Source organism: Protopterus annectens, chromosome 2.part0, assembly GCF_019279795.1.
Source record: "Protopterus annectens isolate FY-2018-M chromosome 2.part0, PAN1.0, whole genome shotgun sequence".
Classification (NCBI taxonomy): domain Eukaryota; kingdom Metazoa; phylum Chordata; order Ceratodontiformes; family Protopteridae; genus Protopterus; species Protopterus annectens.
This window is the reverse complement of record NC_056728.1, coordinates 50,996,020-51,009,666: the sequence shown is the minus strand read 5'-3', so window position 1 is coordinate 51,009,666 and position 13,647 is coordinate 50,996,020. Positions and strand designations below refer to the sequence as shown.

General features: G+C 36.3%; 1 protein-coding gene across 3 annotated transcripts in view; it reads right to left on the bottom strand.

Moving 5' to 3' along the window:
- Nucleotides 1-13,647, bottom strand: part of METTL21A (methyltransferase 21A, HSPA lysine) — a 155,594-nt gene that overhangs the window by 81,527 nt on the left and 60,420 nt on the right. For all 3 annotated transcript variants that reach the window (XM_044060539.1, XR_006363433.1, XR_006363432.1), the window contains exon 2: nucleotides 12,760-12,927. In XM_044060539.1, the coding sequence (XP_043916474.1) occupies nucleotides 12,760-12,906 (147 nt within the window). In that variant the 5' untranslated portion in view covers nucleotides 12,907-12,927. The remainder of the gene's footprint in view (nucleotides 1-12,759; nucleotides 12,928-13,647) is intronic.

The window sequence follows — 13,647 nt, the reverse complement described above, 5'->3', positions numbered from 1 at the left end:
TTTATTTATCTGTTGATTGTTTATATGTAGATCACTGTTGATACAGGTTCAGGCTGTTAATTTTGATATTCATATTTATTTGATAATTTTAATGGTTATGCAAATCAGGTTATACATGAACGAACTGTTTTTAGTTCAGCGAACCGTTTTTACAACATTCCGCGAGCATTTTAAATGTCTTGCTATTTATATATTTTGGTTTTAAACTTTTCTTAAATATCACATTTCTACATTTTTTGCATAAGTATAGCATATGAATATGAACAACATAATGGTATTGCAATGATTTAATTGATTAACTGAACAGGAAGTTATATATTCACTGATTTACTTGGAATAGTTTGTTCTGATGAAGCTTTGCATTGGGCAAAGGGAAAGCGCGCTCAACTTTTGAATCATCTGTGGTGGCTTTGGGCCGTTCTGGCTGCATCAATTGTTGGATTATCGGTGGTGCTATAGGGCCGTATTGGCTGATTTTAACGCAAATAAAGAAGGTTTTACATCGACTGGTCCTGGTCATTCCTGTCGTGGTATTGGTGTTCTTAATTATACCATATACTAACCCATGACTACACATTAAGAGCTTAGTTTCTCCAAGCCCCAAACAAATCTTTCACCAAAATGCTGAGACAATACAGCATACTACTCCTAGCTCCCACAACAGCTGCTCGACTAACATATCATACTCACCTACCCCTTTTACAATCTAACTACAAAACCACAACAAACCAGACCATACTGAAACACCTCATTTCAAAACATCTTCAAACATCTTCAAAACCACTCTGTCCGACCATGCTACTCTCAATTCCACCACACAAACATACGCTTAATATTTCATTCAGACATCATAAACAAGTCTCTAAACTACTACATAGAATAACACTGTTAATAAACTAAATCCATGTGGAGATATATAAACAAATCTGGGTACTACCTGCTCCGCCTCAACCCCTACTGACCTTCAAAATAATTTTAACCTGCGTCAAAGCTACTGATCTAGTAATTTTAAACAAACATTAGAAGCATTGTCAATAAGATTTTCCTGACCTCCATGCTACCCTCTCCATTTCCTCTCCTGATATAATCATACTAACAGAGACATGGTTAAAACCTCCCATTATAGAAAATAAGATCACTCCTCCTGGTTATAATATACTTAGGGTAGATAGAAAAGAGAAAATAGGTGGAGGGGTTGCTATATTATTTAAAAACAAACAGTCTTAATATAAAACCTCTAAATCTTACCACGACTAACACAAATAATGCCGAAATACTGCCTACTAAATTACAAATCAATCCCAACAAACACAGACACAATAGCCATCTAGATCATCCCAGAGGACAATGCCTCTATGACTGAGGACATCCAAGTCATCTCAAATGACATCTGGTATGAAACTATCATCATGGCAGACTTCAATACTGACTGGTTAGCATGCAATTGGAATAACCCAAGCAATTATATTAACCTCTATGGCTTTTCACAAATTATCCAATCCCCTACTAGAATAGATTAAATAATAGTCAATCCTTGACTGGACCCTGATTAATAAACCATTAAACTATCAAAATGCTGTCTACCAGACAGTCACAGTGATCATACACCCACCTACCTACTCAGGTAACATACCAACCCCACCAAAATTCTCCATGTACCACCAAATCTGCAATAAAAAACACTTTGACCCCCAAGCCCTCATTGACACCCTAAAGAAAATCCGTTGGACTCCACTCAGAAACCCATCTCTAGATGCTGTTGTACAATATTTTAACACCGCTTTTTCTCAATACTCCTAACACAATGACACCACCCAAAACTGTGTAAAGCCTATCTATACCCCTTGGCTTACTCACGAAACAAATACTCTACTCAAACCTAGGGATAAAGCATGGACTGTATGGCATGCCAACAAAACCCATTCTAATCATTTAGCTCATCAACAACTGAGAAATAAGGCTAAATACCACATCAAACTAGATAAAAAGAACTATTACACCAATATCCAACTAAAGCACCATAGGAATCCAAAACAATTTTGGAACACAATAAAAAACATCCTACAACCAGTTCAAGCCTCTACCTCTTCTCCTAATATACCTAACAACTCCAGTAACATAGCTGAACAATTCAATAAATATTTTACTGAAAGTATCCTATATCCCTGACCAAAAACAAACAAAAACCTACATCTATCCCAACCAATAGGAAAGAGGCTCTTTCCAACCAATTCCCACCAAAACTACTCAAAAAACTCAAACCAACTACTATAGCAGCGGACAACCTACCATCTGAATTCCTAAAAATAGCAGCTGAAGCCTTTGCCTATCAATATTAATTAACTGGTCCATTTCCGAACAGTATGTCGCCATCATCTGGAAAACCTCACACAAAATACCACTACATAAAGGTGGAAAATCAACAGAACTCTCAAACTACAGACCAATAACCATCTTATCCCCACTATCTAAAATCCTGGAAAGGTGTATACATTGCTAACTTCTACAATACCATACCTCAAAACAATCTTCTAGCTAAATCCCAACACAGCTTTAGACCACATCATAGCACCACTTCTGCTCTCCTTAGCTTCACCAACACCGTAAACTAATACAGATCTGAAGGAAAAATAGTAGCTTCTTTATAGGCACGTCAAAGGCTTTCAATACTGATCACTATAAACTAAAAGCTGTTCTCTCAAACCTAAAACTTAACTTTGGAACCATTTGAGGGCATTGGAGTTATCTAACAGGTCATCAGCAGGTTGTAAAGTGGCTACAAGATCTCTTTCCTCTTCTCCCAGTCACTCTAGGTGTTCCACAGGGGTTCATTCTTTTTTAGTATCTTTACCAATGACCTTAGTACTCCCACCCCCCACCCCAGCCACCACAATCCAATATGCAGACAACTCTACTATCACAGTATGTGCAGCACCAACCATACAACTTCAAATCATAACTCAAAAGTCCTTTACTGAAACAGAAACATGGTTAGCAAACTCACAGCTCATACTCAACCCCAACAAAACTGAACTTATGACATTTCAGCCAAACAGATCCTTAGAACCTCTCCCCAACTTCTATATTATGGCTAGGGATGATACAATAGCCCAGAATCCCCAAACAAAATTACTAGGAGTTATAATTGACAACAGATTGAGATCGGACCTGCATATCTCACAAACAATTAAAAAAGTCCACAAAAAATGGGAAGCCTATATAGAAATAAAAATTACAACAACAGATAGTTCAAGAAAAGCCATTGCTAGGACCCACCTACTTTCAACTCTCCTTTATGCCTCACCAATTTTCACAAACAAGAAAAAATCTGACAAAGAAAAACTCGAAACATGTCATACGAAATATAGCATAGCGAAATTTGCTACAGGAACTCCTTACAGAAAATACCACTGCCTCAATCTTAAAAAAAAAACTCTCCTGTCTAGAATTTTCTCAAAGTCCTTGCTTATAACCAACTTTATTTTTCCTCCACCATGTGATACACTATGTGTTGTGACATGTAAATGTATTACCTTGTAAATTCTATTGCATGTAACTTTTTTTGTTTACTTTGTTACTTACTATGTAGAGCTTTTCTTCTCGTACCTCCAGTGAAAATGGGTACTGCCCAGTTCGACTTTCCTGGTAAACAAATGTAAAATAAATAAATTTAAAGTATACTTCAAATCAGGTAATCTGAAACTACCTTGTTCTGTGGTAAGAATCAGTTTATCCAAATTAACTCTTGTTTTCTTCCCCTCCCAAATAAATTCCTTCAACTTTTTACTGTCATCACCACCATTTCTTCTGGATGATAAAAATATGCCTCATCTGTTTAAAATACTTAAGGGACTAAAAACATTTTCCTTGCTTGTACCTCACTATTTATATCCGTAATCAGGAGCTTCTAGTTTCTTAAGCTTTATATTACCTTCTGTTTAGTCTCTTGCCCATATCCGTAGCTGCCATAACAGAATTTTTAATCCACATATCAAAATACTCCATCTTATCATATCGCCGTAAGTATAGGTATGGCTGAATCAATTCACACATGGGTACACAGTTTATCTGTACAGCTTCCATTTCACCTTCATTTATTATGCATCCAGAAAAGATGTGAATCTTTCTCAAAAAATGTGCCTCAACATCAAAAGGTCTTTTCTGGATGTATAAAGTATAAAATAATACCAACTGCAAATATGGCTAACTTTTCTAAAATTACTGCACTAGTTATATCCTTGAATTTGTGAATCCCCCGTTTTCTTTGCTAATTGCTCTAAATATAATGTAAATAACAGAGCGGGAAGAGGACATCCCTGCTTGGTTCCTCTGTTTAAACAGTTTGTCTAAAGGAGCTCTTCCGCCTCAATTCTTGCCTCTATCCTCATTATTACTCATATTATGCTATTAGGGAACAAAAATGCTACCATTGCCTGACTCAAAGTCCCTGTAGACTACTGAATTCTTTCTTTGCATCAAGACTGACTAACAGCAGCAGTACCTTTTTACATTCCAGTTCTGTCAGGATAATCATTTAATTAATTTTATCAAATATTTGCCTCCCCTCCACAAAACAAGACTGGTCCACACCTATACATTCTGGCAACATCTTTGCCATTCTCATAGCAAATATAGACAAAAACACTTTATAATCACGATTTGAAATTTAATTGGGTCTATATAAAGCCAGGTCTTAAGGGTCTTTACCCTTTTTTGGTAATAGCACCACCAATGCTTTCTTCGAAGATGTGGTACCCCCATTTTAAAAAAAACTGTTCTTCCAGATCTTTGCCTTTTCCTTCCTGAGTTCCAAATTTCAACAGAATTGCAGTCTGTTCCTGGAGACTTCTCTGTTGATTATATACACATTTTTTTATTTAGTTGCTTCCTGCCTTAGATACGATTGTTCCATCTTCCACTAACCTTGGCATAACTAACTCTTCCACAAACATTTCTAGAAGTGCTTTTATATATTTTTTCTACTTTCTCCTTTATTACAAATTGTCAAAAAATTCCAAAACATCTCCATCATTTCTACAGGATCTCTAGTAAGTATACTACTTTCTCCTTCATGTTCCCTAAGTCACAGAGCTGAAAGTGTATGCTCTCCAGCCTTATTAAAAACAGTTGTTTAACATCAACTTTTCTGAATTCCTACAGTGTCCAAATATTTCCTTATTTTTCCCTTCAGCACTCTGAATTTGAACCTTTTCTTGTTCTGTCCAAGTCCCTTCATTCTGCAATACTTTAACCTTTGTAAATTACTCTAAATAATTCCTATAACTCCTTTACCTCTCTATTTTAATGAGGCTTTTACAATCCATTGTTATTTTAACCCACTGACTAGTTATCCCTTCTGAAGTAGTTTTTGTCTTCTTTAATAACTCAAATAATATTGTCTGCTGAGAGTTTATTTTCTCTCCCACAATTCTCCTAAGCTCCGTAACAGTAGTTTTAGATAGAACATACATGTGGTAGAATATCAAACAGTGAGGAAAGGAAAAACTCTCCAATATAGTGAACAGCAGTCTTGTACAAAAAGAAGTCCCAGAGTGCCTACATTACAATAAGACAACCTACAAGTGTAAATTGGAACAAATGTGATTGGGTTGCTAAAACCTGATCAAACAGTGTCACTTAATACTCAGGGAAATCTTGTTTTTTTAGAAAAAATTCTTAAGGGTATATCTCTTGACGTTTGACATATGTACCCATCTGTCTGGAATGGTTTTAGGTTATTCCTTTTCTCAAAGAAGCTGACATCTCAAACTTGGCAACCATATCCTCTGAGCTAGCTGATGGCCTGCTCACCTTTTTATGAGGGATGAACCTCATGATGATGCAATAACCTGTAAGGTAGCTTCAGGGGTCGACTCTGTAAAAAAGTAACCAAAAACTAGTACAGCAATCTTTCGGCGCTCCCCACACATGGGACCAAAATTATGGTAAAGCTTGACAGAATCTGGGCATTTCTAACTTTTCTAACTACTTAAATGTGTTAAAACCAAAATACACAGTCTTCTCTTTTTCTTGATTATGTATGAATACACATAAATTGTATTCCAATTTATACCCGTGACAGTAAATGAACATTGTATAAATAACAGCAAATTTTTACCCGGCTTGGATCGCATAGACAGATAAAGCCCTAACTCTGATCCAGGTGATCTAAGTCTGATCAGTGTCTTAGGCATCTTCTGGAAATGGCATGAGGGACAGGAGTGAAGGAGCAAAGGCTACTTGCCTCTCAGTGGGGACAGATGAAGCACATGACTGGTGGAAACAGATAGTACCATACCAATTTCCCCAACATAAATTAGAGAAACATGCATAGTGTGCTTGGTATGGAAGGAGGGTCATTTACAAGTTAAAGTTACTAGCAAAAGTAAGAGTCAGTCCAGCACTTCACCAACTGCACATCCCTCTGAATAACATGTACTAGGCGTATGTGAGGCGGGTAGGCCCCTACATCAAAACCCCTGATCCACCACAAATCATGAAAGATAGCACTGTCTGGAAAAAAACAAATGAGCTGAAAGGTTGTCATAGGGAAGCTTTAATGTTAAAGGTGGAAAGGAACAAAAAAGGTATCCATTTTGAAGACATGCACACACCATCTGCTCTGAAAGCCATTAGACTAAGCCCCGATGACTGAATGAGTATGTAATTGATATTAAACAACTTACTTTAAGGTTTGTTGACTTCAGAGGTAGTTGTATTAGATTTTCTGAAATGTAGGAGGCACAGCTCCCTTCAAGGGGAGCTTTATCCCATACAAGGAAGAAAAATGGTGTTTATAAGTTTGCCTGTTTGGCCTTTAAGGCTTGTACAAATCGTCTTTTATGAAAAGGGCTGCAAATAAGTGCCCGATATTCTTTTTTTTTTTTTAATTTTTTTACTTAAAATTTAATTTACTGGGAAAGTCCGACTTGGAATGAAGCCAATTTTAAGCAGAGGCCTGGGGAGAAACACTCTAGATGTATGTATTTGTAACGTGGGAGGAAACCGGAGTACCCGGAGGAAACCCACATGAATACAGGGAGGACATGCAGACTCCACACAGAAGGCACCCCCAGTCAATTATGTTCCTAGTGTACGTGTTCTAGCTGTATAAAATTACTCTGTTAGCTTACTTCGGAATCTGTTCTTTCAGATGGGCACTGGCCAGCTAAGCAATCTGGTATACAAGACAAACAAATAAATACTACTCTAAATATAGCCTCATCAAAATACAATTCAATATTATTATACACCAAACCTACGCAATGCAATCAATGTCTTGAAAGAGAAACAACAAACAAATTACTTCATAGGGTAGTAAAGCACCAGACACCCCTGTGGAATACCACTCTGAATATTAATATCAACTCTGACGGGGCAGTACAATAGGAGAAAATAAAGTTTTCCAAATAGTTACATGAACATTCTGTTCCAAAACTGGACATTACAAAACATAATGATAAATCTTTGCAACCAGTCTACTTCATACTTGTAACAATGTTTTCTGTTTTTTGTCACAAAGACAGTGAAACCTACTAGTCAACTAAAACACAGACAGTACAATCTAAACACTGCCAAAAAAAAAAAAAAAACAACTTGCCATATCAATACTGACTGCAAACACAAAGTGTATACCAGAATTTCACCTGAAACTCTTTATAAACAACCTTGGTAGCTGTAAAGACTCCACAGCTGTATAACCATTAACTACATGAAAACAAGCTCATGTGAAATGGGTATCCATTACAACAATATATGAACATGGAAAATTCCAAAAGGAAAACAGAAGAATAAAGTCCTGACTATGGCTTAGGCAACTAGAGAAGAGTTTGATTACTGACTTGTGCATATGACTGTCCTTGGTTGGGGGTTCCAAATAGCCTATGTCATTGCACCTGACCCAATAACTCCTAGAGACAGAAACAGTGTCAAAAAGTGTGTGTGTGTGTGTGTGGGGGGGGGTCGGTGCAGGGGAAATGTGGGTATGGCCACCCAAGCAGGTGATGGTAGCCCTTGTCAGGCACACAAAGGAGTGCATATAAACTGATGAAGGGGCATAGGTAGTCCCTTCTGTAATGTAGGTACCACCGGACAAAAATAACTTCCCAAACAGGACCAAGACTACAACAGTTACTAAAAAAACAGCCAGACAGATCAAATGGACTCCAAGCAATTCCAAAATCCAAAACATAAGGTGCAAAGTGAATTATAATTGTAAGGAACACAAATTAACTTTATATACGCTTCTTTCTGTTATGCCTATATAACAACTTTCACAATCTGAACATAACACAATATAAACTATTCCCTCAGTTTTACAATTATAACACCCTGAAATGGGTATTGTATTCTCCAAAACCTTCAAATCAATGAAGGGCCCTTCTAATATAAACCTACAAATGGCACAAAAAACACATTTGTATCTACCTTTTACCTTTGTTGGACATAATCATATTAGGGGTTACCAAGGTAGAATCATTTTGCAAAATTTTAATTGCTTAGGGTCCATTTGATCCGGCTGGCTATTTTTTTTTTAGTAAATGTTGTAGTCTTGGTCCTGCTTGGGAAGTTGTGTTTTTTTGTGGTAGCTTCCCTATGGCTGGTTTGGAAAATGACCCCTTATTCAACATGTCTCTGCATACTACACCTGGAGAGAATGGAAATACTACTATGCTGAATCTTTTGTGGTCAATCAATGATACACAAAATAGGTTTAAAGTTTTATTGGAGAATGTGAATACCAGTTTGAGTTCAAAAGCAACATCTGCTAGTTCTGATGAAGATGACCAGAACATAGTAATAGACAATTTCGAACCATCTTGTGGAGTCAGAGGTGAGAATCCAACCATTAATGATTACAAAAAGACATCAGCAGTGTTCTCAATATAACTTGTGATCCATTTTTGGTGGCTTTGATACACGCTGAAGATGCTGACATACATACCAAGGTAAAAGACTTGCTGAACAAATTAAAGAAATTGAAGTATCGTACTATGGTCACAGAAATTAAGTATTTTGACAGATGCTTAAATTTGAAAGTTGGCCCAAAAGGGTTGCAGTTGTTTAAATGTCTGAATGGTGTTACTTCAAATGATCCATTTTTTTACAACCCTGGTTACCTTCAACAATACAGGGTTAAGATTTTCATAAAGTTATTAAAATAATCGCAACAGAGAGCTCATTCATGAACTGCGGCAGGAAATACTTAAGGTCAATCAGTCTTTGCAACAGTTTTTGAAAAGGGACCCTACTTTGAAAAAATAATTAGACTATACTTTATCCTTGGTGGAACGGCAGGAGAAATTAATAGTTTCACGGAAGGTGAAGAAACTTAACAGAGACATTGTAGCCTGTAACACCAAGATGGCTTATTTACAGTTTTTACCTAAAGATAAAAGAGGATATCAGGATGGCAAACAGTATGGGTCCACCTTAAGTAAACAAACATTACTTACTGTTTCTCTGATGTAGTGGTTGACTTGGATGTGGAAGAGGGAAATGGCATCATTGAAGATGAGGTTTTGAATCGGCAAGAAATAGTGGCCATAGAAGTCTGCACCAGTGAAGCAGAAGGTTTTGATGAGCTTCCTTTACTTTCTCCTAATCATGTGAATGTACATGGGGTTTCACTAGGGGCTAGTCCAAAGGACAGTACATCGGCAGCTTCTTCCTCATTTTCTAGGAAAGGGAAAATGAAAGGAATGGTGCAATGAATACAAACTCAGGGCAGAACCAAGAACAACTCGTCAAATACGATATAGTAAGTACTAAATCTATGCTGTTTAATTTAATGGACAGAGAATTTACCAAAGAACAGCTGAAAGTTTTGGAATTTGGTTTTAGTTTTGTGCCTGCAAAAAGGGCCGACCCTGAAAGACTTTTGTTGGACTTTAAGTTGTTTAGTCGTAAGCATAATCTTAATTAGATTTTGCATAATGTTGGTAAATCATTTACTCATTTTAAAAAACCTTCTACCTTTAACCCATTGGTTTATACTTTTGAAAGTATTTGAAGATGCTTGTGTGAGGGACTTTAGAGATGTGTTTAAGTGTTTAACCTTACTCACAATCAACAAAGTGCTTTAAGTGAATTAAAGGGTATGAAAGATTTAAGATTCATGAAAGCAGATAAAGGGAGTGGGATGGCTGTAATGTAACATAATAACTCTGAGTCCATTACTAGAATGTTATCTGATGAAAATGAATATATTTTTATATTTCAGTGACTTTCACAGAAGTTCATAAGAGTTTAGACAAATACAATGGTTATTGTATGAATATTTAACGGAAAGGCTTACTACATTAGAACTATATAATTTTATGAATGTGGAATTCCCGGTTTTAGGCAATTTATTTGGGATTCCCAAAATACATTAAAAATTCCACTCAACCACTGTTCAGACCCCAATTATATTACTGAAGGAATATCTTTGTTTGACTATACCCTTAATCCTGTAGTACAAAAAATGAAATCTTACATTAGAGACTCGTGGGAGTTTTTAGATAAAGTTTGATTATTTTCAGAAAATTATGTTTTTAATGAGAAACTTAATATGATTTTTACTGTGGATATCAGTTCCTTATTTACTTGTATCCCTCATGAAATAAGGGTGAATTATGTTAGGAGTTATTTAAGTAAGATAGAAGGGTTCTCTACTGATGTTATTTATTTAATATGTAGTTTGTTGGATAATATGTTAAATTACAATTAATTTTTCGTTTGACAAGAGAGTGTACAAACAAGTCAGAGGATTAGCCATGAAGTCTGCCGCCACCCCAGTTTATGTGAATTTGATACTAGAGTGGTGGTCGCATTTGGTCTCATTTCCTTTGCTGGATAAATTTCATATAGTATTTTATTACCGGTTTGTGGCAGACTTGATTTTTGTTATTGAGGGGAATTTAAATAATGTTACTAGTTTTATGGAAAAAATTAATGACAGTTTAAATTTTCTGAAGTTCATCTTAGGTGATGTAGGCACTATAATTATTTGGATGTTACCCTTGTATGGGATGCGACATTATTTAACAGTCGGATTTATAGAAAAAGACATTTGTAAATAATTATTTGCATTATGCTAGTAATCGTCCATACTTCATGAAGAAAAACATACCTAGAGGCAGTTTATTAGAGCCTCTAGGATGACGATGGCATATTTTGACCTTAGAAAAAGAATTAGGATTTATTACACACATGTTTTAGAGAGGGGATATAAAGAAGAGTTATTGTCTATTTTAGCCAATGAAATTAGAAGTAAAAGGAATTATATTTCCCCCCCAATTTTAGTTAAACCTTTGAATAAGAAAGCTAGTAAGGAAGAAGGACATGATTATGTGGTCACATGTTGCCTTGATATGACAATAGATAAAGATATTTCTTCGATTATTAGAAATAATTGGAGAACTATCGAAGGCAACTGAGATTTGTTAAAAGTGGCAGGTCATGCTCCGAAATTTATTTACAAAACTAATTATAATCGTAAAAGAATTTTGCAAAATGATTCTATTTTGGTAACCCCTATTATGATTATGTCCAACAAAGGTAAAGGTATGTACAAATGTGTTTTGTGCCATTTGTAGGTTTATATTAGAAGGGCCCTTCACTGATTTGAAGTTTTTGGAAAATACAATACCCATTTCAGGGGTTTATAATTGTAAAACGGAGGGAATAGTTTATATTGCGCTGTGTTCAGATTGTGAAAGTTATTATATAGGCATGACAGAAAGAAGCTTATTTAAAGTTCATTTGTATTCCTTACAATTATACTTCACTTTGCACGTTATATTTTGGATTTTGGCATTGCTTGGGGTCCATTTGATCCGTCTGGCTGTATTTTTAGTTACCAAACAAGCAGCAGTAGGCTTTCACACAAAATGTGCTCTCATTGCCGGGATGCCAACAAGAGCACTAAACCCCCCAATGTTTGCTTAGGCAAATACCGCTCCAGAATGTTCTCACCCTAGGGTATTTAAGGGAGTAACCCTCACCCTTGGAGAATGAATGAACTACAGTCAAATAAAGAATGTCCTGAGAAAAATCTGATTCCTATGCATATAATTCAAACCCCCAGCAACACTCCCAACCTGTATTTGGGAACTGGTATACTGCTCTGCAACACTCCCTTTTTCACACTCATGAAATTGTGAGCAAATGATCACAGCAAATTTTAGCTATGCAGACAAAGAACCCATACCCTAAGTCCTCATGTTAGCCAGACTGGATCTTCTAAATTCTGTCCTTTCTAGACTAAGTAGTCATCAAAACAATCGACCATTCATTTTTTTCCTACCTTAATGATATTACTTTTAGCTTCATCTCCAGCACAATCTCATTTTATGAAACTGAAATTCTGCATAGATTAGTTTATATTACAGTAATCTTTACATCAGGGATGGATGCTTCTTCCCTGTTGTATACTCCTCCCCACATCTATCAAATGGTGGTGTCTTACAGTTCTGACACACACTGCTGTACATTCTTTCATGAACAGCAGCCTTCCCAGTTTCTTTGGGTCAGTTGCTCTGACCTTTGCCATGGTACCTTTTTCACACCATCTACAATTTATCAAATGAACACACTCAGAAAAATGGTTTGATTTATCATGGGAAAGAGTTTAGAAAATTATTTCAAGGGTATCATACTAAGCAACTGCAAGCATGCTTCATGCATAAAACCGTCACTTGCCTCCAAGTCTGCAAAGTAAAATATATGTAAATAAAAAAAAGGACAATGTATACACACTAAATAATATATACTCACAGCATCCCACACAACTGCAGCCACGCCCAGTTCTTTCCAATTCTGTTTAATATGGATTGTGTGCTCAGCAAAATTAAATGTGGCTGAAGAATCACGAAACTTCCACAGACCTGATACCACAGAAGCATCATACGGAACTAATGCCATTTCAATTCCTGTTCATAAAGACTAATACAGAAAAAGGAAAATGGCTTAGCAAAATTGATTCTGTTTGTTCACTTTAATTTCATCTTTTATGTATTATTCTATACAATTGCCAACAGCCAGTTCTGACACCTACTTGCTTGGGTCTCGAATATTTTATATTGGTTTTACAAAAGTTATAAATTTACCATAAAAATAGATCTGTTGGTAGAATTCAGACTTCATTACTCTCCAGGAATTGGCTTGCAGTGTAAGCTCCGTTTGGCAGATTAAACCTTACTAAGCTACCTTTACACCTCACCCTTCCAACCATACCCTACATCTATCTCCTCTATTCTCCATTTCTTGATCAGAATCAGAACTTTAACATTCAGTGGGGGGGGGGGGGGGTTGGTTAACAAAAACTGAATTTTCCATGCAGATGTAGCATATCTTTTCACATATGCCCAAGTAACATTTGGTCTTCATTAATCTCCAGAACACAGCTACTAGGTAAATATTCTAGGTGCTGATCTACAGGTACATACTCCTCATCTCTGTGGCTTCAAATGAGGGCCTGGACCTAGAGGCCATGTCCAATGTGATACTCAGTTCAGGACCATCACGGCTGTGAAGATGTCATCTAAGAATGTCATCTAAGAATGTGATGCAGAAGCAAAGATAGTTCTTGCATAACGAGCTTTAGGTAATTCTGGGAATTACTTCCAGTACTTCTGGTAAATAACGGCTACGCAATCTAATCAC